General features: G+C 41.9%; 2 protein-coding genes across 2 annotated transcripts; both read left to right on the top strand.

Annotated features, from left to right (window-relative positions):
• Nucleotides 1-5,185: 5,185 nt before the first annotated feature.
• On the top strand, nt 5,186-10,008 carry mrps21 (mitochondrial ribosomal protein S21). Its single transcript, XM_014142070.2, has 2 exons — nt 5,186-5,313; nt 9,408-10,008. Exons 1-2 carry the CDS (start codon nt 5,231-5,233, stop codon nt 9,586-9,588), a joined length of 264 nt encoding a protein of 87 aa, XP_013997545.1. The 5' UTR covers nt 5,186-5,230; the 3' UTR covers nt 9,589-10,008.
• A 10,522-nt stretch (nt 10,009-20,530) lies between these two features.
• On the top strand, nt 20,531-23,302 carry ciarta (circadian associated repressor of transcription a). Its single transcript, XM_014142069.3, has 5 exons — nt 20,531-20,767; nt 21,680-22,041; nt 22,158-22,312; nt 22,428-22,572; nt 22,697-23,302. Exons 2-5 carry the CDS (start codon nt 21,682-21,684, stop codon nt 23,111-23,113), a joined length of 1,077 nt encoding a protein of 358 aa, XP_013997544.1. The 5' UTR covers nt 20,531-20,767; nt 21,680-21,681; the 3' UTR covers nt 23,114-23,302.
• The last annotated feature ends 2,501 nt before the right edge of the window (nt 23,303-25,803 follow it).

Raw genomic sequence — 25,803 nt, forward strand, 5'->3', positions numbered from 1 at the left:
CTTCACTCCCTTTCACTTATTTAAATATAATACAATTAAATAAATATTAATATATATTTGTAATCATGCCTAATTATATTCACCAATTAATTCAAGAATAGGCTACCTTAAAGCACATAAATTGTTCTTGTTTGACACATAGGCCTCAGAAATCTTGAAATGCTTCCCAATGAGATGATACGTTCTAGACCTCTCTGGAACAAAACACAGTTTCATGTCTTTACATGTTTATGTGTTTACAAAACAGACCTCTATTATAAGTAACTGAAGAAAGACCACTATCTCCTCCTTATACAGTTGAAGTCGGAAGTTTACATACACCTTAGCCAAGTACATTTAAACTCAGTTTTTCACAATTCCTGACATTTAATCCTAGTAAAACTTCCCTGACTTAGGTCAGTTAGGATCACCACTTTATTTTAAGAATGTGAAATGTCAGAATAATAGTAGAGAGAATGATTTATTTCAGCTTTTATTTCTTTCATCACATTCCCAGTGGGTCAGAAGTTAACATACACTCAATAACTATTTGGTAGCATTACCTTTCAATTGTTGAACTTTGGTCAAACGTTTCAGGTAGTCTTCCACATGCTTCCCACAATAAGTTGGGTGAATTTTGGCCCATTCCTCCTGACGGAGCTGGTGTAACTGAGTCAGGTTTGTAGGCCTCCTTGCTTGCACACGCTTTTTCAGTTCTGCCCACAAATGTTCTATGGGATTGAGGTCAGGGCTTTGTGATGGCCACTCCAATATCTTGACTTTGTTGTCCTTAAGCCGTTTTGCCACAACTTTGGAAGTATGCTTGGGGTCATTGTCCATTTGGAAGACCCATTTACGACCAAGCTTTAACTTCCTGACTGATGTCTTCAGATGTTGCTTCAATATATCCACATAATTTTCCTGCCTCATGATGCCATCTATTTTGTGAAGTGCACCAGTCCCTCCTGACGCAAAGCACCCCCACAACATGATGCTGCCACCCCTGTGCTTCACGGTTGGGATGGTGTTCTCCGGCTTGCAAGCCTCCCCCCTTTTCCTCCAAACATAACGATGGTCATTATGGCCAAACAGTTCTATTTTTCTTTCATCAGACCAGAGAACATTTCTCCAAAAAGTACGATGTTTGTCCCCATGTGCAGTTGTAAACTGTAGTCTGGCTCTTTTTATGGCGGTTTTGGAGCAGTGGCTTCTTCCTTGCTGAGCAGCCTTTCAGGTTATGTTGATATAGGACTTGTTTTACTGTGGCTATAGATACTTTAGTACCTGTTTCCTCCAGCATCTTCACAAGGTCCTTTGCTGTTGTTCTGCGATTGACTTGCACTTTTCGCACCAAAGTACGTTCATCGCTAGGAGACAGAACGCGTCGCCCTCCTGAGCGGTATGATGGCTGCGTGGTCCCATGGTGTTTATACTTGCGTACTATTGTTTGTACGGATGAACATGGTACCTTCAGGCGTTTGGAAATTGCTCCCAAGGATGAACCAGACTTGTGGAGGTCTACAAATTTTTTTTCTGAGGTCTTGGCTGATTTCTTTTGATTTTCCCATGATGTCAAGCAAAGAGGCACTGAGTTTGAAGGTAGGCCTTGAAATACATCCACAGGTGCACCTCCAATTGACTCAGATGTTGTCAATTAGCCTATCAGAAGCTTCTAAAGCCATGACATAATTTTCTGGAATTTTCCAAGCTGTTTAAAGGCACAGTCAAGTTAGTGTATGTAAACTTCTGACCCACTGGAATTGTGATACAGTGAATTATAAGTGAAATAATCTGTCTGTAACAATTGTTGGAAAAATGACTTGTGTCATGCACAAAGTAGATGTCCTAACAAACTTGCCAAAACTATAGTTTGTTAACAAGACATTTGTGGAGTGGTTGAAAAACGAGTTTTAATGACTCCAACCTAAGTGTATGTAAACTTCCGACTTCAACTGTACCTCTCTCCATCCCTTTGGTTGCACTCTAGTGAAAATCCTCTCTTCCAAAATCATGACATGCAATTCGAAAATCTAGGGGTGAAAGTGAGCAAATGAGTTTGCAACCATACAATTTGTCAGCCTTTAAAAGTGTTGCATATTTAACAGAGTGAGAGATCAAAGTCAAATGGACCCCAACAACAGAGAGGTGACAGGGTGAGGGTGTAAAATTAAACAACCCTCTCAATTCAATTTCAAAGGGCTTTATTGGATGGGAAACATATGTTTATATTGCCAAAGCAAGTGAAATACAGTGAGGGAAAAAGGTATTTGATCCCCTGCTGAATTTGTACATTTGCCCACTGACAAAGAAATGATCAGTCTATAATTTTAATGGTAGGTTTATTTGAACAGTGAGAGACAGAATAACAATAAAAAAAATCCAGAAAAACGCAAGTCAAAAATGTAATAAATTGATTTGCATTTTAATGAGGGAAATAAGTATTTGACCCCTCTGCAAAACATGACTTGTACTTGGTGGCAAAACCCTTGTTGGCAATCACAGAGGTCAGACGTTTCTTGTAGTTTGCCACCAGGTTTGCACACATCTCAGGAGGGATTTTGTCCCACTCCTCTTTGCAGATCTTCTCCAAGTCATTAAGGTTTTGAGGCTGACGTTTGGCAACTCGAACCTTCAGCTAGCTCCACAGATTTTCTATGGGATTAAGGTCTGGAGACTGACTAGGTCACTCCAGGACCTTAATGTGCTTCTTCTTGAGCCACTCATTTGTTGCCTTGGTCGTGTGTTTTGGGTCATTGTCATGCTGGAATACCCATCCACGACCCCTTTTCAATGCCCTGGCTGAGGAAAGGAGGTTCTCACCCAAGATTTGACGGTACATGGCCCTTTGATACGGTGAAGTTGTCCTGTCCCCTTAGCAGAAAAACACCTCCAAAGCATTATGTTTCCACCTCCATGTTTGATGGTGGGGATGGTGTTCTTGGGGTCATAGGCAGCATTCCTCCTCCAAACACGGCGAGTTGAGTTGATGCCATAGAGCTTCATTTTGGTCTCATCTGACCACAACACTTTCCCCCAGTTGTCCTCTGAATCATTCAGATGTTCATTGGCAAACTTCAGGCGGGCATGTATATGTCCTTTCTTGAGCAGGGGGACCTTGCGGGCGCTGCAGGATTTCAGTCCTTCATGGCGTAGTGTGTTACCAATTGTTTTCTTGGTGACTATGGTCCCAGCTGCCTATTGACAAGATCCTCCCGTGTAGTTCTGGGCTGATTCCTCACCGTTCTCATGATCATTGCAACTCCACCAGGTGAGATCTTGCATGGAGCCCCAGGCCGAGGGATATTGACAGTTCTTTTGTGTTTCTTCCATTTGCGAATAATCGCACCAACTGTTGTCACCTTCTCACCAAGCTGCTTGGCGATGGTCTTGTAGCCCATTCCAGCCTTGTGTAGGTCAACAATCTTGTCCCTGACATCTTTGGAGAGCTCTTTGGTCTTGGCCATGGTGGAGAGTTTGGAATCTGATTGATTGATTGCTTCTGTGGACAGTTGTCTTTTATACAGGTAACAAGCTGAGATTAGGAGCACTCCCTTTAAGAGTGTGCTCCTTATCTCAGCTCGTTACCTGTATAAAAGACACCTGGGAGCCAGAAATCTTTCTGATTGAGAGGGGGTCAAATACTTATTTCCCTCATTAAAATGCAAATGAATTTTTAACATTTTTGACATGCGTTTTTCTGGATTTTTGTGTGTTTATTCTGTCTCTCACTGTTCAAATAAACCTACTATTAAAATTATAGACTGATCATTTCTTTGTCAGTGGGCAAACGTACAAAATCAGCAGGGGATCAAATACTTTTCCCCCCTCACTGTAGATAATAAACACAAGTGAGAAACTATAAAAAATGTACAGAAAACATTACACTCACAAAAGTTCCAAAAGAATAAAGACATTTCAAATGTTATATTATGTCTTTATATAGTGTTGTAATCATGTGCAAATAGTTAAAGTATTTGTACACCTCTCTCTCTCCCCAAATGTCAAGAGGTAATTACCAACCAATTCTGTCCCGCTGGTTCCGTCTCCTCCACAGCCTCTTACAACCCCCCTCCCTCTCCTCTTTCTCCTGCCAAGAACATTTCAACAAGTCGGGATCAGAACTAATACCCCTGGAAACCTAACACTGTGTATTCTACCAACCTACAAATATTCAACCCAAAACATGTATCTATGATGCAAAATATTCCAGTGGTAAACGCTTCTATCCCCCCCTCATTACCCCCCCCCCCCCCCCCCCCCAGCTCAATAACATACTTCATCATTTGAATGAGATGTACAGTCCCGCACTCACTGTTGGCTGACCTCACCCCCTTTCATCTCTCCCTGAAGAATATGGGTAAGTCCGAAATTGAACCCTATACCCTCCATAGTGCACTACTTTTGACCAAAGACCTTTCAGAAGGAGTTCACAATATAGATAATAGGGTGCCACTTGGACATAGCCTATGAGGCTAAGAGGCCCAGCTGAGGACTGAGTTAGATAAAGGAGAGGAGAAGGTCCTCTGAAAAAATGTGAGGACATCTAGTCCCTGTTGTTATGACAACTGGTATCCTTTCAAATCTCTTGATTGTTCATGTTTCCCCTGAATGCATTCTCATTTTACAGGACATAATCACAGAGGAGCAATTGAGGGTAACAGTCATTCCCAATGTATGAATGTGTCTTTGTGTCTTCATAGGGCAAATTCCACTTCAATTCAGATGATGTGATGATTGACATTCAATTCAAGAATTGAAAAAAAAGCCAAACAAATATTATCTTCATGAATTCATGATTTTTTATTTTAATTCATGGATGACCTGAACTGATGGATTTAAAAACGGAGCTGAGTGTAATGCATATTGCTACATTAATTATGCACTCCATATGGCCATTTTGTGTTGAGAAATGTTAGTAACTGGTGGAAACATTGAAGAAATGTAATGTAATAAAAACAACAAGACTAGTACCAACATATTGATATAGCTTTTATAAAACAGAGCTACCTGGTTAGTAGTAATTCAATATTTATTGACATGATTATGAATTATAAATCTTATTTTGTCGAATCTAATCAAATGTAGTTATATAATGAGTGCATGACAAAAGCAAAGCTTAAGCACAGGATAAGATGTCGATGTAGCGCCATCTAGTGTTGAATACGATTTTCTGATTCCAATTTCCTATTACTGCGGAACAGAAGATTTTGTAGTCGTTTGCTTCCACCCGGACGACTGCATCAGTCACAACATGGCGAACCACCTTCGTTTTGTTGCTCGGACGGTGATGGTCCAAGAGGGCAATATCGATGCAGCTTACAAGGCTCTAAATAGGTATCGTATTTCCACATGTATTTTTAAGTTACTGAGATAGCTAACGTTACCTATTGTAAGTCAGCGTATTATTTGAACATCGTCGTTCAAACGTAGCTAACTTGATCAATGTCATTCCGACATGACTTCCGGTGTAGACAGAATCCATACGGTAAACGTTGAATTTGGCGATTGTCCTTTAAACCCAGGAAGCAGACGCTCAACTTGCAGTTCACTAGTTTTTCAAGCTTAAATGTCAAAATCCATTTGGTAGGCCACTTACCAAAGAACGATAGTTGCTCAGCGAAACTCTATGATTACGGCCGGTATGTAACGTTACTTCCCAAAAATCTAAGTATTGTTTTTGACCAAGTGAAAATCCCCTTCTGCACCTCCAGTAAATTCACTAATTACTGCCACGCACAGGTCAGCGGATCCAACAGCAGGATATGTAATTGATTGTATCGCCTAGAACAGTGTATAAACGTAATATAAATTGGTTTTCACCCGCGCTCAACGGAATGCAATAATATTTCATGTAAGTAAATTAGGTGGACAATAGGCTACGTCTTTACAGTGATATTTATATATTTCTTAATATCATTATTTTACTTTTAGATTTGTGTATTGTTGTGAATTGTTAGATATTACTGCACTGTTGGAGTTAGGACCACAAGCATTTCGCTACAAGCGCAATAACATCCGCTAAATATGTGTACGTGACCAATACAATTGGATTTAGGTATGTGGAGACACATTGTACAATTTGAGGATGAAATTATAGTCCTAAAAAAGCTTTCCAGTTTCACTGACTCGCCCAATGATGCGCAATTCACTAGAATGGCCCGTACTGAAGTGCTCAGTCACTTTCAAAGTGGCACCATCATAGGGTGACACCTTTCCAATAAGTCAGTTCGTCAGAAACGTCTAGGAGCAACAATGGCTCAGCCGCGAAGTGGTAGGCCACATAAGCTCACAGAAAGGGACCACCGCTTGCGGAAGTTTGTAGCGCGTAAAAATCATCCGTCCTCGGTTTCAACACTCACTATGGAGTCCCAAATGGCCTCTGGAAGCAACGTTAGCACAAGAACTGCTTGCCGGGAGCATCATGAAATGGGTTTCCATGGCCAAGCAGCTGCACAGAAGCCTAAGATCACCATGCGCAATGCCAAGCATCGGCTAGAGAGGTTTAAAGCTCGCCGCCATTGGACTCTGGAGCAGCGGAAACCTGTTCTCTGAATCACGCTTCACCATCTGGCAGTCCGACAGCTGATTCTGGGTTTGGCAGATGCCAGGAGACCGCTACCTGCGCGAATACAGTGCCAACTGTAAAGTTTGGTGGAGAAGGAATAATGATCTGGGGATGTTTTTCATGTTTTGGGCTAGGCCCCTTAGTTCCAGTGAAGGGAAATCTTAACGCTACAGCATACAATGACATTCTAGACAATTCTGTGCTTCCAACTTTGTGGCAACAGTTTGGGGAAGGCCCTTCCTGTTTCAGCGTGACAGAGCAAGGTCCATACAGAAATAGTTTGTCGAGATCGGTGTGGAAGAACTTGACTGACCTTTCACAGAGCCCTGACCTCAACCCCATCGAACACCTTTGGGATGAATTGGAACGCTGACTGAGAGCCAGGCCTAATCACCCAACATCAGTGCCTGACGTCACTAATGCTTGTGGCTGAATGGAAGCAAGTCCCTGCAGCAATGTGCTAACATCTAGTGGAAAGTCTTCCCAGAAGAGTGGAGGAACACCTGTGTGAGAATGCTATTCATTGACTACAGCTCAGCGTTCAACATCATAGTGCCCTCAATGCTCATCACTAAGCTAAGGACCCTGGGACTAAACACCTTCTGCAACTGGTGGTAAAGGTAGGTGGTAACACATCCGCCACGCTGATCCTCAACACGGGGGCCGCTCAGGGGTGCGGCTCAGTCCCCTCCTGTACTCCCTGTTCACTCATGACTGCATGTCCAGGCATGACTCCAACACCATCAAGTTTGCCCATGACACAACAGTGGTAGGCCTGATCACCGACAACGATGAGACAGCCTATAGGGAGGAGGTCAGAGACCTAGCCGTGCGGTGCCAGGACAACAACCTCTCCCTCAACATTATCAAGACAAAGGAGATCATTGTGGACTACAGGAAAAGGAGGACCAAGCACGCCCCCATTCTCATCGAAGGGGCTGTAGTGGAGCAGGTTGAGAGCTTCAAATTCCTTGGTGTCCACATCACCAACAAACTAACATGGTCCAAGCACACCAAGATAGTCGTGAAGAGGGCACGACAACGCCTATTCCCCCTCAGGAGACTGAAAAGATTTGGCATGGGTCCCCAGATCCTCAAAAGTTCTAGAGCTGCACCATCAGGAGCATCCTGACTGGTTGCATCACTGCCTGGTACGGAAAGTGCTCGGCCTCCGACCGCAAGGCACTACAAAGGGTAGTGCGTACAGCCCAGTACATCACTGGGGCTAAGCTGCCTGCCATCCAGGACCTCTATACCAGGAGGTGTCAAGAGGAAGGCCCTAAAAATTGTCAGACTCCAACCACCCTAGTCACAGACTGTTCTCTCTGCTACCGCACGGCAAGCGGTACCGGAGCGCCAAGTCTAGGTCTAAGAGGCTTATTAACAGCTTCTACCCCCAAGCCATAAGACTACTGAACAGCTAATCAAAGGGCTACCCAGACCCCTCTTTTACACTGCTGCTACTCTTTTTGTTATCTGTGCATAGTCACTTTAACTCTACCTACATGTACATATTACCTCTGCTACCTCGACTAACAGGTGCCCCCGCACATTGACTCTACCGGTATCCCCTGTATATAGCCTCGCTTGTTATTTTACTGCTGCTGTTTTAATTATTTGTTACTTTTATTTTACATTTTTTACTTAAGAAAAATAAGTGTTAACTTCTTAAAGCATTGTTGGTTAAGGGCTTATAAGTAAGCATTTCACTGTAAGGTCTACATCTGTTGTATTCGCCGCATGTTACAAATAACATTTAATTTGATGCCGTTCACAGATTTGCCCGACTGTAGGCATGCTTTGTGATTGGGCTACACACAATCCACAGCAAGGCAATACATTTTTTTTTAAAAATAAGCTATTGCTTCTGTGGCTAAATGATAGGCCTACTCCTGCTGTAGTATTCTGAACTGTTGAATTTGTTTCTGAACAGACAGCAGTAGTTCTATGACTTTGTTAAATGTATTTCAATTCATCAGCACCTCCAGCACCATTCCCGACGCTATGCTTCTATAAGGAAGTAAATGAAGTGCATAGCTGGAGAGAGAAGAGTTGCAGGCTCATGTCCATCAGAGCAGAGAGAGGGAGCAATGTCATATAATGTGAATCTAGTTCTGTGAGCGACATGGCCACGCGTTGGTCTGTAGGCAGAAATGTTGTGCAAACAAAAACCCATGCCGGCCCAACACAAATGAAAAATGTTGAATAACAGACACGTTTTCACATTACGTTTTTTTTTGCGGGCATGGTAATTAGAGGCAACTTGAATTAACTCTGATTGCTTTTATTAAAAATGTTACATTGCAAACAGTCCCAATAATTTGTCACGCCACGAGGTACCGGATTATGGCAAATGGGTTCTGGAACGAAACAGTCCAAAACTGAGCGGTGCCAGATCCTGTTCTGAAGATTTAGCTTGCTACCGTGTTCACGATCACCAAATCAGTATCTCCCAACATTGCTACCATCGGGGAGGGGCTATTTTCTACTGCTTTCCCTCCCTTCCTGCTTGGTTGCCTACCTTTCCCTAAGCCTCTCCGTTCCCTCTTACATATTAGAAATTCCGATTTTACCTAAAGCCTGTGGCTTTAACGTTCTGATACATTGCATTTTAAGACTAGTTAAGTCCTATGATAACCCCCTTATGTCTTGTTATCCGTGCATGATGCTGACTAAAAAACAGCCGTTTGAGATGAATTAATATTTCCTACTACTCAGAGACATATTATAAGCCTTTTAATAAGACGTATAATGGCGAACACATCCTCATATCAAAAAATAAAACATTTTACATGGAAGGTATACAGGTATAGGCCTACTTCTAACCCAGTTCTCTCTGCTCTCTCATTTTACACCCTTTAAGAGTGCTGTCTGTGGATGGAATTATCGAAACGGTGAAACGAAAGCGCTACTATGAGAAGCCCTGTCGGCGCAGGCAGCGAGAGAACTATGAGAACTGCAAGAGGATCTATCATTCTGAAATGGCCAGGAAGATCTCCTTCATCTCCCGGACGCAAAGACAAGACCCCTGGGTCGGCTCCTAGACGGAGGGCTATGTTCCGTCTGTGCGACGAGGACCGTTAGGAGTAAGAGCTCACTGAGTTAGCACTACCCAGCTGGAAGATGGAAGGGGAAAGAAAAGTCCTCTGAAGGGAACTTCAATAAACCGGATCAAACAAGATTTGTATTCCACAATCCAAAGGGTTAGGGTTAGTGGCTGACACTTTGAAAAATTGTTTATCATCAAAATGATATCTTCTGTTTTGAATGGTCATTTTCCCTGTTCATTATAGCACAGTATGCCAGAGGCGAGCATGTCTATGTCTTGTTTGAGAAATGAAACATGACAGTAACTATTTACATCAAACTATTGTTATCATTTTAGACACAAAGCCAAATTGATGTTTCGCACCTGGTTCAAAAGTTGTGGTAATACTGAAGTGAAATAAATTGTCTCATTGTAAGTTTTTTTTTCTAGTACGTTTGTTTCTGAGATTAAATTAACCAATTTTGCTTGCGCCCACCACTTATTTTCATTAGTTTTGTGCCATATTGCACTCTTAAGGTAAGCCATGTTATATAAATGAAAACGTCCTTCATACAAAACTTTGTTAGAGTATTGTAAAAAAGAATGGCATTTGTTGTGGAATGAACAAACAATTTATCGATAACAATTTAATTTATAGATTAGGTTGCAAATTGATAACAATATATTCATTTTATCATGTAGTAACATTTTAAAAGGAGAATTTGAACAGCAGTGTAATTATGCATGACAGCAGGATATGTCTCCTAAGACATTGGCTTCATCCCAAATTGTACCCTATTTCCTATATCGTGCACCCCTTTACGGTCCATTTAAGTCCATTCCTTGCCAGAGATGCATAAACTACGGACGGGTTGTCACATCCACGGGTTATTCTAAATTGGGGCCCCCAATGTAAGCTCGTGCTCTTGCGCCCATAAAAGCATAAGCACTTGCTGCCATGCAGACGTTGCTGGCCAGAGCAAATCACCTTGGCATTGTGGAGTAGGGCAATACATGATCTATGATGGATTTGCAAGTTTTTCGGATGGCGGCTGACCTACCTCCAATAGAGAAGTGGTGGAAGTCAGAATCAATGATTTTGGAAAGTGGGCAATAGACTATAATGTAAATTGTGGAGACTGTTTAAAAGGTAAATCTACAACATGTTGGCCACTCATTTCAAGCAATGTCTCATGATACACTTGTCTCAAGAAATTGCCTGAAATTCTCATTGTTTCAAATAAAATATTATTGGTTACACACGCAGCACTACTCGGGCACATAATCTCAGTGCAAGAGGCGTTACTACAGTCCCTGGTTCGAATCCAGGCTGAATCACATCCGGCCGTGATTGGGAATCCCATAGGGCGGCGCACAATTGGCCCAAAGTCATCCGGGTTTGGCTGGGGTAGGCCGTCATTGTAAATAAGAATTTGTTCTTAACTGACTTGCCTAGTTAAATAAAGGTTAAATAAATAAAAATATTTTTTGCTTATGTTCACACAGGTGTAGCGAAATGCTTATGTTCGCAAATCAAAAACATTTAAAGAAAATAATTAACAAATATTAGAATGAGCAATCTCAGAGTCCAGTATATAACTAGTGCCTTGATGAGGGGGAAAAAAACAAATTAATCCATTTTAGAATAAGGCTGTAACGTAACAGAATGTGGAAAAAGTCAAGGGGTCTGAATACTTTCCGAAGGTACTGTATATGTGTATAGATATTATGGACAGTATTTGAGTAGAAAAGGTGTGTACAGCAGTAATTATATAGGATGAGCCTTAACTAGAAAACAGTATATGCATATGAAGTGGGTAAAACAGTATGTAAAATTATATTGTAGTAACCAGTGGTCAATAACTTTGTACATACGGCAGCAGTCTCGAAGGTGCAGGGTTGAGTATCGGGTGGTAGCCAGCTAGTAACAGGGACTAAATTCAAGGAAGGGTACTGGGCGGAGGCCAGCTAGTGGTGACTATTTAACAGTCTGGTGGCCTGGAGATAGAAGCTGTTTTTCAGTCTCTCTGTCCCAGCTTTGATGCACCTGTACTGTCTCTGCCTTATAGATAGCGGGGTCAACAGGCCTTGGCTCAGTGGTCTAAGCCAAATTTCTTCAGCCTCCTGAGGTTGAAGAGGTGCTGTTAGGCCGCCTTCACCACGCTGTCTGTGGATGGACCATTTCAGGTTGTCAGTGATGTGGACGCCGAGGAACTTGAAGCTTTTCAACCTCTCCACTCCGGCCCAGTCGATGTGTTTTGAGGGCGTGCTCCCTCTGCTGGTTCCTAAAGTCCATGATCAACTCCTTTGTTTTGTTGACGTTGAGGGAGAGGTTGTCCTCCCTCTAGGCTGTCTTGTCGTCGTTGGTAATCAGGCCTACCACTATTGTGTCGTCTAAGAACTAAATGATTGATTAGGAGACATGCGTAGCCACGCTGTCATAGGTGAACAGGGAGTACAGGAGGGGGCTAGGCACGCACACACCCTTGTGGGGACCCCGTGTTGATGATCAGCGTAGCGGAGGTGTTGCCTATCTTCACCACCTGGGGTTGGACGGTCAGGAAGTCCATAACCGAGTTGCACAGGGCAGGGTTCAAACCCTGTGCCACGAGCTTAGTGATGAGCTTGGAGGGCATTATGGTGTTGAAGCCTGAGCTGCAGTTGATGAACGGCATTCTTACATAGGTATTCCTCTTGTCCAGACGGGATAGGGCAGTGCGATGGTGTTTGCGATTGCTTCATCCATGGATCTGTTGGGGCGTTATGCAAATTGTAGGGGGTTTAGGGCACAGGTGTCAAACTCATTCCATGGAGGGCAAAGTGTCAGCGGTTTTTCGCTACGCCCTTGTACTTGATTGATGAATTAAGTTTGATAATTAGTAAGGAACTCCACAACTGGTTGTCTAGGGCTTAATTGAAAGGAAAAAAACTAAAACCTGCAGACACTAGGCCCTCCATGGAATGAGTTTGACACCCCTGGTCTAGGGTGTTGTGTAAGGTGGATGTGATATGATCCTTAACTAGCCTCTCAAAGTACTCCATGATGACAGAAGTGAGTGTTACAGGGCGAGACGATAGTCATTTAGTTCAGTTACCTTCACTTTCTTGGGTACAGGGACAATGGTGTACATCTTGAAGCAAGTGGGGACAACAGACTGGGATAGAGCGAAATTGAATATGTCTGTAAACACTCCATAACAACATTGTGGAAGGACCGCCAAATATAATTGCTTGATTAATTAGGCCTGTTCATTTCTGGATCAGACTATATGTTTTAGGAATGGTTGGGTCATCCAAAAAATGTAAATGGCTATTATAGGGTATAATTTATCTACACCAGTGGTACCCAAACTTTCTATAGTCCCTACTCCTTCAAACATTCAACCTCCAGCTGCGTACCCCCTCTAGCATCAGGGTCAGCGCACTCTCAAATGTTGTTGTTTTGCCATCATTGTAAGCCTGCCACACACACACTATAAGATACATTTGTTAAACATAAGAATGAGTGTTTTTGTCACAACCCGGCTCATGGGAAGTGACAAAGAGCTCTTACAGGACCATAATTCATAATTTAGTTTTTCATGCTAGCGAGGGCCGAGAATCCACTCTCACATAGGTACGAGGTTGGAAAGGGCATCGGTGTCTTAACTTTTAGGGACAGACGGAACGCCTCACCAATATCCAATGGTAGAGCGTGGCGTGAAATACAGATACCTCAAAAATGCTATAACTTCAATTTCTCAAACATATTACTATTTTACACCATTTTAAAGACAAGACTCTCGTTAATCTAACCACATTGTCCGATTTCAAAAAGGCTTTACAGCGAAAGCAAAACATTAGATTATGTCAGGAGAGTACCCTGCCAAAAATAATCACACAGCCATTTTCAAAGCAAGCATATATGTCACAAAAACCAAAACCACAGCTAAATGCAGCACTACCCTTTTGATGATCTTCATCAGATGACACTCCTAGGACATTATGTTATACAATACATGCATGTTTTGTTCAATCAAGTTCATATTTATATCAAAAAACAGCTTTTTACATTAGCATGTGATGTTCAGAACTAGCATACCCACCGCAAACTTCCGGTGAATTTACTAAATTACTCATGATAAACGTTCACAAAAAACATAATTATTTTAAGAATTATAGATACAGAACTCCTTTATGCAAACGCTATGTCAGATTTTAAAATAGCTTTTCGGCGAAAGCACATTTTGCAATATTCTGAGTACATAGCCCGGCCATCATGGCTAGCTATTTTGACACCCACCATGTTTGGGGCTCACCAAACTCAGAATTACTATTAAAAAATTGGATTACCTTTGCTGTTTTTCATCAAAATGCACTCCCAGGACTTCCACTTCAACAACAAATGTTGTTTTGGTTCCAAATAATCCATAGTTATATTCAAATAGCTCCGTTTTGTTCGTGCGTTCAGGTCACTATTCGAAGGGTGACAGGCGAGCGCATTTCGTGACAAAAAATGTCAAAATATTCCATTACCATACTTAGAAGCATGTCAAACGCTGTTTAAAATCAATTTTTATGCTATTTTTCTCGTAAAATAGCGATAATATTCCAACCAGGCGACATTGTATTCATTCAAAGGCTGAAATAAAAAAAATGGAGTAGTCTCCTGGACGCGCATCTCCAGTGTCACTGTTCCCAGCCTGACCACTCACAAATTCTCCTGCTGTTCTTCGCCCAGAGACTGCAGACACCCCATTCCACTTTCTGGCGCCTTCTGAGAGCCAATGGAAGCCTTAGAAAATGTCACGTTACAGCACAGATGCTGTATTTTCGATAGAGATTCTACAGAAGGACAACAAATTATCAGACAGGGCACTTCCTGTATGGAATCTTCTCAGGTTTTGGCCTGCCATATGAGTTCTGTTATACTCACAGACACCATTCAAACAGTTTTAGAAACTTTAGAGTGTTTTCTATCCAAATCTACTAATTATATGCATATTCTAGTTTCTGGGCAGGAGTAGTAACCAGATTAAATCGGGTACGTTTTTTATCCGGCCGTGAAAATACTGCCCCTATCCCAAACAGGTTAACAGCACGATTTGCCAAGGCAGGATACTCTGAGTACAGCCCAATCCAGAAATCTGGCAGTGGCTTCTGATTAAGTGGACTGGAGGCAGGGCATGAAAGGGATAATGAATCCAATTGTTTGTGTCTGTTTTGGGAAAGAACCTGCGTAGCTGCGCACCCAGCTCACTCAGGTGCTTCACTCTATCACATTTGACTGTAAGCTTGAGTTCATTTGCACAAAAAAATCATACAATGATGGAAGGACCTGTGTGTTGTCCATGTTAATGCAGACAGGAAAAAGCTCCAACTTCTTAATCATAGCCTCAATTTAGTCCTGCACATTGAATATAGTTGCAGAGAGTCCCTCTAATCCTAGATTCAGATCATTCAGGCGAGAAAAAACATCACCCAGATAGGCCAGTCGTGTGAGAAACCCGTCATCTTGCAAGCGGTCAGACAAGTGAGAATTATGGTCAGTAAATAACTTTAAATTCGTCTCTCAATTAAAAAAACGTGTCAATAATTTTCCCCTTGATATCCAGTGCACTTCTGTATGTATGTTGTAAAAGCGTTACATGGTCGCTGCCCGTACCCTTGCATAATGCAGAAAATACACGAGAGTTCAGGGGCCTTGCTTTAACAAAGTTAACCATTTCACTGAAGTGTCCAAAACATCTTTCAAGCTGTCAGGCATTCCCTTGGCAGCAAGAGTCTCTCGTGTATGCTGCAGTGTACCCAAGTGGCGTCGGGAGCAACTGCTTGCACGCGCGTTACCACTCCATTATGTCTCCCTGTCATGGCTTTTACGCCATCAATACCAACAGATCTTGACCACTTAAGTCCATTTGGTGTCATAGCTGTCCAGTATTTTAAAAATATCCTCTCATGTTGTCCGGGTTTCCAGTGGTTTGCAGAAGAGGATGTCTTCCTTATTTGACCCCCCATAAACGTAACGGACATATACCAGGAGCTGTGCCAGGCCCACCACTTCTGACTCATCCAGCTGTAACGCATATAATTCACTGGCTTGTATGCAAAGCAGTAATTGTTTCAAAACATCTCCTGCCATGTCACTGATGCGTCGTGAAACAGTGATGAAGACATTGTCTGTATAGTTTTTTGGGCCATTTCCCCCAGCATTGTCCCAGCCATATCCGCGGCAGCAGGAAGAATTAAGTCCCCCACAATAGTATGGGGCTTGCCTGTCCTAGCCACTCGGTAGCTCACCATATAAGACACTTCTAGCCCCTTCTTATTAATGGTATCTGTTGCTTTTATACATGTCTTACTACTCGAAAGTCTTCTTTATTCTTGCTAAAAAAAAATGCCGTGGCTTATTTTTCAAATTTTCATGTTAAGTTTCTAAATGTCTGCGCAAGAGTGAAGGTTTCCCGTGAGAGAGTAAGGGTTAATGTGATTGGATGTTAATTATTTGACTAGGCTACCTGTATTTGACATTGTGTTGTTATTTCGCTGAATACTAGATGGTTGAATTTTATTTTTGGAAGTGAAACGAGGCTACTCGGGTGAGAAAAAAACTCACCCAAATGTACGTATATGTCACGGCTGTCGAAAGGAGAAGAGGACCAAAGTGCAGCGTGTGTGTCGTTCCACATTTTATTTAATCTGTGAAGCTATGCAATACATAAATAAACTGAATAAACCAAACAACAAACCGTGACGCAGAGGAGAAACAAACACTACTCAAAAATAACCACCCACAAAAACCCAGGTAGAAAAACACCTACTTAAGTATGATCTCCAATTAGAGACAACGAGGACCAGCTGCCTCTAATTGGAGATCATCCCAAACAAACCAACATAGAAATACAAAAACTAGAACCTAACAACATAGAAATAGAACACATAGAATAAACCCCCCTGTCACACCCTGACCTACTCTACCATAGAAAATAACAGCTTACCATGGTCAGGACGTGACAGTATAGCCCTGTTGGAAATATAAATGTACTGTTTGAAAATGTGAAGAAAAAAAATATATATTTAAATGTGAATCCAATTTTTATTTGGCGTACCCCTGACTGCGTTGTGTGTACTTGGGAATACCTGATCTACACTAATTAAAGGTGCACTATGCAAAAATCACTCATATCCTTCTTGCTAAAATTCTAATAGTTTGCCTAATTTCAGTTTGTGACAAAACAAACAAGCAGAGTGTAGAGAATCATTGTACTGTCTAAACCGCTGTGAAATATATTTTCCATAACAAAAAATATTGTATTTTCAGCTGTTTGAAGCTGGTGTACAAAACCGAAAGTAATAGACACAAAAACGAAACTTAAGAATGGGGAGCATAGAAAAAGAAGCACATCGAACAGCTTCTTTGACTTGCTTTCAATGAGAATTACATATTTATAACTAAAATGTCTATGTGAATTTGGTTGGGTTGTCCAAAACATTACATATTACAGCTTTAACAAAGATACACTAAATGGAGAGTAAACATGCATGGCAGTTTTGGCCAAATCCAGAATATACATGCCTACCCCACTAGAACAAAATGTTAACTATCTACTAAATTCAGCAAAAAAAGAAATGTCCCTTTTTCAGGACCCTGTCTTTCAAAGATAATTACTAAAAATCCAAGTAACTTCACAGATCTTCATTGTAAAGGGTTTAAACACTGTTTTCCATGCTTGTTCAATGAACCACAAATAATTTATGAACATGCACCTGTGGAACGGTCATTAAGACACTAACAACTTACAGACAGTAGGTAATTAAGGTCACAGTTAGGAAAATTTAGGACACTAAAGAGGCCTTTCTACTGACTCTGAAAAACACCAAAAGAAAGATTTCTCTGCTCATCTGCGTGAACGTGCCTTAGGCATGCTGCAAGGAGGCATGAGGACTGCAGATGTGGCCAGGGCAATAAATTGCAATGTCTATACTAATGAGACGCCTAAGACAGCGCTACAGGGAGACAGGACGGACAGCTGATCATCCTCGCAGTGGCAGACCACGTGTAACAACACCTGTACAGGATCGGTACATACGAAAAACAAACCTGCGGGACAGGTACAGGATGGCAACAACATCTGCCTGAGTTACACCAGGAACGCACAATCCCTCCATCAGTGCTCAGACTGTCCGCAATAGGCTGAGAAAGGCTAGACTGAGGGCTTGTAGCCCTGTTGTAAGGCACGTCCTCACCAGACATCACTGGCAACAGCGTCGCCTATCGGCACAAACCCACCGTCGCTGGACCAGACAGGACTGGCAAAAAGTGCTCTTCACTGACGAGTCGCGGTTTTGTCTCACCAGGGGTGATGGTCGGATTCACGTTTATCGTCGAAGGAATGAGCGTTACACCGAGGCCTGTACTCTGGAGCGGGATCGATTTGTAGGTGGAGGGTCCGTCGTGGTCTGGGGCGGTGTGTCACAGCATCATGGGACTGAGCTTGTTGTCATTGCAGGCAATCTCAACGCTGTGCGTTACAGGGAAGACATCCTCCTCCCTCATGTGGTACCCTACCTGCAGGCTCATCCTGACATGACCCTCCAGCATGACAATGCCACCAGCCATACTGCTCGTTCTGTGCGTGATTTCCTGCAAGACAGGAATGTCAGTGTTCTGCCATGGCCAGCGAAGAGCCCAGATCTCAATCCCATTCAGCACGTCTGGGACCTGTTTGATCGGAGGGTGAGGGCTAGGGCCATTGCCCCCAGGAATGTCCGGAAACTTGCAGGTGCCTTGGTGGAAGAGTGGGGTAACATCTCACAGCAAGAATTGGCAAATCTGGTGCAGTCGATGAGGAGGAGATGCACTGCAGTACTTAACTTAACATCTAGATGTTCCGCTAGCGGAACGCCTCGCCAATATCCAATGGTAGAGCGTGGCGCGAATTACAAACTCCTCAAAAATCCCAAAACTTCAATTTTTCAAACATATGACTATTTTACACCATTTTAAAGACAAGACTCTCCTTTATCTAACCACATTGTCCGATTTCAAAAAGGCTTTACAACGAAAGCAAAACATTAGATTATGTCAGGAGAGTACCCAGCCAGAAATAATCACACCCATTTTTCAAGCTAGCATATAATGTCACAAAAACCAAAACCACAGATAAATGCAGCACTAACCTTTGATGATCTTCATCAGATGACACTCCTAGGACATTATGTTATACAATACATGCATGTTTTGTTCAATCAAGTTCATATTTATATCAAAAACCAGCTTTTTACATTAGCATGTGACGTTCAGAACTAGCATACCCACCGAAAACTTCCGGTGAATTTACTAAATTACTCACGATAAACGTTCACAAAAAACATAACAATTATTTTAAGAATTATAGATACAGAACTCCTTTATGCAATCGCGGTGTCCGATTTTAAAATAGCTTTTCGGTGAAAGCACATTTTGCAATATTCTGAGTACATAGCCCGGCCATCATGGCTAGCTATTTTGACACCCACCAAGTTTGGCACTCACCAAACTCAGATTTACTATAAGAAAAATTGGATTACCTTTTCTGTTCTTCGTCAGAATGCACTCCCAGGACTTCTACTTCAACACCCAATGTTGTTTTGGTTCCAAATAATCCATAGTTATATCCAAATAGCTGCGTTTGTTCTTGCGTTCAAGACACTATCCGAAGGGTAACGCGCCGGAGCGTATCGTGACAAATAAATTCTAAATATTCCATTACCGTACTTTGAAGCATGTCAAACGCTGTTTAAAATCAATTTTTATGTGATATTTCTCGTAAAATAGCGATAATATTCCGCCCGGGAGACCTTGTTTTCGTTCAAACACTGAAAATAGAAAATGGTGTCTTCGCATGCGAGCGCCCGTGTCATTTTTCTCAGAGCGACCACTTTCCAAAACCCCTACTGTTTTTTGCCCAGGGACTGCAGAGTCATCATTCCCCGTTCTGGCGCCTTCTGAGAGCCTATGGGAGCCTTAGAAAGTGTCACGTTACAGCAGAGATCCTCTATTTTCCATAAAGAGTTTATAGAAGGACAAGAAATGGCACTTCCTGTATGGAATCTTCTCAGGTTTTGGCCTACCATATGAGTTCTGTTATACTCACAGACACCATTCAAACAGTTTTAGAAACTTTAGGGTGTTTTCTATCCACATCTACTAATTATATGCATATTCTAGTTTCTGGGCAGGAGTAATAACCAGATTAAATCGTGTACGTTTTTTATCCGGCCGTGAAAATACTGCCCCCTATCCTAAACAGGTTAATGCAGCTGGTGGCCACACCAGATACTGACTGTTACTTTTGATTTTGACCCCCTCTTTGTTCAAGGACACATTATTCCATTTCTGTTAGTCACATGTCTGTGGAACTTGTTAAGTTTACGCCTCAGTTGTTGAATCTTGTTATGTTCATACAAATATTTACACGTGTTAAGTTTGCTGAAAATAAACGCACTTGACAGTGAGAGAACATTTCTTTTTTTGCTGAGTTTAGTTGGTAGTCACCCTAACTCGACCATTATCCAATTATTAATTCACCCAGCTCTGGTGCGTCATCATCAGGCTGATCCATAGCTGATGACATCAGTTGTTGTCCCATGTTCTATACGTGGAGCCGAAACCGTAAGTACCATCTAATCACTAGCCTTACATTATGATAATGCAGGACAGGACACCTCAGCCACACTATATAAACCCTGTGGTTACTGCCTCGTGTTTTTCCTTGCTGACTATACAGCCACAGCCTTCCACACGTCTGACACGTGTAGTGAGAGAAAAGCGTGACAAGTAAGTTACTGGCCAATCAGTATTTATGTAGTCACTGAGTGGTTATATTCTCAACCAATGAGAGCGTTTTGTACCAAGTGCTAACCAATCGTGGCCGCGCACACAGTTCAGCACGTGTAGCGCATGGTAGCAATTCACATGTTGCCCCTCGCTGTACTGAGGACTGAAAGGTAAACGGAATTTGAAAGGAGGAAAAGGAGGAAACAGTACTGAGACGTTGAGAATAGAGGACTCTTACGACTATAGCGCGCAATCAACATCAGTGTTTGTCATATATATATATTTTTAAATAGGATCTTATCAGAATTGCAATAGGAGAAGGAAATAGCAGATATTCAACTAGTTATCCATTTTACTGTTTTATTTGATTGTCTTGATATCGGCTTCATCCTAAAAGGTAAGAGATATATCGGCTATAGCCTGCTGTGCCTTTTTGTTTTTCTTTAGAGATTTTTTCCCCTAGTCCTATTTTAACCCGATTTGAACTGTCAAATGTGCACTGTTGGTTACAATAATTAAGCAAATAGTAAAATAATTATTGGTTGTGCCTGAAGTATGCTCTGGTTCAGGATCAGCTTTCCCAGCTCTAGCCAGAACCTTCTTTTTGGTTAACGCCTCAAACCAACCTGGAATCAGTTCATGGCTTTAGTTATCTCTATGTATGTCATCTATATATTATTTAAGACATTAATACAGTATAGACTAATTTAAAGAAAAGGCATAGGGGATTTATGAGAAGCGTTCAATGAACATTGACAACTTTATAATGCGTGAAACAATGTAGTGTAATGCAGCCTCTGGCCTTTTGTTTCAGGATAGTCAATTAGTTTGACGTTAAAATGGGCAGATGTTTGAAATGTAACTAATAGCTGACATAAAATCCTACAGCGATACAGCCAAATCCCACTGGACAGGGTGCGTCACACCCCCACACAGCACACGATCACATGTATAGATGGCAACGCAACAGCTCGGGGAGTTTGAACCAATATCAGTGACTAACAGCATTCCTTCTTGAATATTTATTAGGGGACACACCTACTAGTATTCTGGAACGTGACGTGAAACCCAGGAATTTGCGTTGTTATTGTTTTTTATTTGTTATCGTTTTTTTTTAAATATTTTTTTTCATTTAAATTGTGATATAGGTATGCCTATGACTATGTCATTTTGTTAAAGGAGGGTTTTACTACATGGCGGACTTGTTGTAATGCCTAGGTCACCATTAACTCTACATCAGTTACTCTGAGGAATGTCTAATTGTAATATCCCTTGGGACTGACCTGGTCTGTTCTCTCTCTCTCTCCAGGGATGCATTTGTTGAGCATGTCCACCAAATGGCCGTCCTACGGCTCCCGCTCCTCCACCCCCAGCTTCCTCCTCAGCGAGAGCGATGTGACGGAGGACGAGGCAGACATTGATGTCTTCACCTCTGAAAGCGAGGGAGATAGCTCAGGGGGTGGCAAGACCTGCTCAGTACCCTTCTCCCTGGCCGGGGGTGGCGAGGCAGCCTCTAGGTTACACTGGTCCATGGCTGGGAGTGGACAAGCGGGATGCTTTCCCCACACCACCATCTACCCATCCATGGTGGCTTCCTCTTGCAGTGCCGCATTCTGCACAAAGGAAAGCACAGAGGAGACCACGCAAGGAGACCTGGCCTTTGCTCAGAAAGTGAGTTTTGTTTTTTTTAAAGACTGATTTAAACATACTTTGTTACTGATTTTCTCACCCAGGGACATTATCAGACAGTAGATATTAATGTTTTCTGTTTCCCTTCTCTCTCCAAGTGTTCAGAGCTACAAAGGTTTATCAGACCCCTGTTGGAGCTTCTGAATGGACTCAAGACGGGGAGATTTGAGAGAGGTCTTAGCAGTTTCCAGTCGAGCGTTGCCATCGACAGACTACAGAGGATCCTGGGTATTCTTCAGAAACCTGACATGGGGTAAGCAAACCATCTTGTGTATAGCTAGCAGTAACTTATGGTGTAGTCACACATTTACTTTAAGTGTTTCATGTCGTAACATGCTATTAATGACAGTACTCCTCTTTTTCCACAGAGAAAAATTCCTCCGCACCCTCCTGCAGGTAGAGATGATGCTGAAGATGTGGTTCCCCCATGTGACCCCTGTCGCTGCCACCCAGAACCCCACACCCAGTCTTCCGCCACGATGGCACCAAAATCAGCTGTGTATGCCAGTCAAAGTGGGTCTCTTACTGCTCTAGCTATCACTGTTTAATATGTAATTGTCATAATGATTCCCACAGCAATCTATAATATGTAAGACTTGTATCTAATTTATGTTTTTCTTCACTCTTGCCCCATCAGAAGCGCAAGCTTAGCTGGTTGGACTCTGATTTCCCCAGTGCCGCCCCACCCAGCTGCAAGCGCCTGCAGCGTGAGGACAACTACCAGGAAGTGACCTCACAAGACTTTAGCCTTTTGAGCACAGACACTTATAGCCCGTCATGTCTGACTGTCAGCAGGAGAAGAAAGGGAAATAAGAGGCTTGAAATTTCACCTTGCTCTGCATGTGGTAGCCCAGCCACACAAGACAGCCGTGTCTCCTCAACCCATCTGGTCTTTCACTCACATCAGTTCTCCCTCCATGGACATCAGCCACGGAGATGCCACAGTGGGCCTGGCACAGTGAAGACACAGACCAATATTACGTCGGTGGGAATCCAAAGGAGGAGTCAATCTATTCCCACATTACTAAGGTCTATGAAACAAGAGCCGGAGTAGAAGCACAGACACATAAAAGTGGACATACAATTGAACTCTGAACTCATTGCACCTTTTAACCATCTTTAATCCACTTTTGTCTGTGTTGGAGAGTTCTTTTTTTTTTTACTGAAATTTACCTGGGAATATTTTTTATGGTTGATGTGATAAAGCAGTGTTTAGTAATAAAAATATATATATATATACTGATACATTTTTATTTTATTTTTGACTTGTCAACAAAAATAGACATTCACATGAAATACACTATGCAGAAATATAAAAATAAAAGATTGATGGAATACCTCTGATGGAATACCTCTAACCTAACATCAACTCATAGTTATCAATAGTAGTAAATCTTAAAACATGGACAATACAATGAAAAACAATACAAGAACCTGTCAATCCTGTAGCTGATGCAGCACAGTGAAAAAAGGCAGCTAAATGTATAAGGCTTGCTATACCGCCTCCTTGATTGTAAACCATAGCATACAACTGGCACTAAACCACTGCCAACCAGTGGCAACAAAAACATTTATTACACAGTTTAATGTAACTATTGACTAAATCCACCTGTGTGAATACTAACTACCCCAGTAGCATACAACTGGAATGAAAGCAACCATTAAGAACTACAAAAGAGGAGAAATAACAACTGTTAGATTTATTGTATTTCTCATAAAATAAGTCTGTTTGAATGGGTCTGTTCTTGAAAAACCTGGATGCAGACTTGAACCAGGGATTCCCTATTACATTCTAATTGGCTTTATAACTTTATTTATTTGATAGTATACATTTATCATCCTTTACGTTTTGATACATTTGATGTCAGGTTTATTCTTCTATGGTGTGAAAAGAAATATTTTGAGGAATACGTCACTGCCCAAAAACGATTTGCACGTGAGTATTTTACTTTCGATAACAAAGGACATTCCACCTCATTGATAAATGTTACTATTGTGATGACGCAAAACACCACATTTTTTATCTTCTAGGAAGGTTTCTATTGGATTGGGAGAAAATCCATAAAAAAAATCTATCATTAGACCATTGGGTATTTGAACCACAATGTTTCTGCTTAGCAAATACAGTGGGGCAAAAAAGTATTTAGTCAGCCACCAATTGTGCAAGTTCTCCCACTTAAAAAGATGAGAGAGGCCTGTAATTTTCATCATAGGTACACTTCAACTATGACAGACAAAATGAGAAATAAAATCCAGAAAATCACATTGTAGGATTTTTTATGAATTTATTTGCAAATTATGGTGGAAAATAAGTATTTGGTCAATAACAAAAGTTTCTCTCAATACTTTGTTAAATACCCTTTTTTGGCAATGACACAGGTCAAACATTTTCTGTAAGTCTTCACAAGGTTTTCACACACTGTTGCTGGTATTTTGGCCCATTCCTCCATGCAGATCTCCTCTAGAGCAGTGATGTTTTGGGGCTGTCGCTGGACTTTCAACTCCCTCCAAAGATTTTCTATGGGGTTGAAATCTGGAGACTGGCTAGGCCACTCCAGGACCTTGAAATGCTTCTTATGAAGCCACTCCTTCGTTGCCCGGGCGGTGTGTTTGGGATCATTGTCATGCTGAAAGACCCAGCAACGTTTCATCTTCAATGCCCTTGCCGATGGAAGGAGGTTTTCACTCAAAATCTCACGATACATGGCCCCATTCATTCTTTCATTTACACGGATCAGTCGTCCTGGTCCCTTTGCAGAAAAACAGCCCCAAAGCATGATGTTTCCACCCCCATGCTTCACAGTAGATATGGTGTTCTTTGGATGCAACTCAGCATTCTTTGTCCTCCAAACACGACGAGTTGAGTTTTTAACCAAAAAGTTATATTTTGGTTTCATCTGACCATATGACATTCTCCCAATCCTCTTCTGGATCATCCAAATACTCTCTAGCAAACTTCAGACGGGCCTGGACATGTACTGGCTTAAGCAGGGGGACACGTCTGGCACTGCAGGATTTGAGTCCCTGGCGGCGTAGTGTGTTACTGATGGTAGGCTTTGTTACTTTGGTCCCAGCTCTCTGCAGGTCATTCACTAGGTCCCCCCGTGTGGTTCTGGGATTTTTGCTCACCGTTCTTGTGATCATTTTGACCCCACGGGGTGAGATCTTGCGTGGAGCCCCAGATTGAGGGAGATTATCAGGGGTCTTGTATGTCTTCCATTTCCTAATAATTGCTCCCACAGTTGATTTCTTCAAACCAAGCTGCTTACCTATTGCAGATTCAGTCTTCCCAGCCTGGTGCAGGTCAACAATTTTGTTTCTGGTGTCCTATGACAGCTCTTTGGTCTTGGCCATAGTGGAGTTTGGAGTGTGACTGTTTGAGGTTGTGGACAGGTGTCTTTTATACTGATAACAAGTTCAAACAGGTGCCATTAATACAGGTAACGAGTGGAGGACAGAGGAGCCTCTTAAAGAAGAAGTTACAGGTCTGTGAGAGCCAGAAATCTTGCTTGTTTGTAGGTGACCAAATACTTATTTTCCACCATAATTTGCAAATAAATTCATTAATAATCCTACAATGTCATTTTCTGGATTTTTTTTCTCATTTTGTCTGTCATAGTTGACGTGTACCTATGATGACAATTACAGGTCTCTCTCATCTTTTTAAGTGGGAGAACTTGCACAATTGGTGGCTGACTAAATACTTTTTTGCCCCACTGTATCATTCATGTTGAATGCCACTTT

The sequence above is a fragment of the Salmo salar genome, chromosome 14 (assembly GCF_965601325.2).
Source record: "Salmo salar chromosome 14, fSalSal1, whole genome shotgun sequence".
Lineage (NCBI taxonomy): Eukaryota > Metazoa > Chordata > Actinopteri > Salmoniformes > Salmonidae > Salmo > Salmo salar.

What these genes read in the sequence shown, in the direction of transcription:
- mrps21 (XM_014142070.2), top strand. Translation starts at nt 5,231, where the DNA reads ATGGCGAACCACCTTCGTTTTGTTGCTCGGACGGTGATGGTCCAAGAG. An exon ending in GCTTACAAGGCTCTAAATAG is followed by an intron (nt 5,314 to 9,407) that starts GTATCGTATTTC and finishes ACACCCTTTAAG; the next exon opens with AGTGCTGTCTGTGGATGGAA.
- ciarta (XM_014142069.3), top strand. Translation starts at nt 21,682, where the DNA reads ATGCATTTGTTGAGCATGTCCACCAAATGGCCGTCCTACGGCTCCCGC. An exon ending in CTTCAGAAACCTGACATGGG is followed by an intron (nt 22,313 to 22,427) that starts GTAAGCAAACCA and finishes CTTTTTCCACAG; the next exon opens with AGAAAAATTCCTCCGCACCC. An exon ending in AGCTGTGTATGCCAGTCAAA is followed by an intron (nt 22,573 to 22,696) that starts GTGGGTCTCTTA and finishes TTGCCCCATCAG; the next exon opens with AAGCGCAAGCTTAGCTGGTT.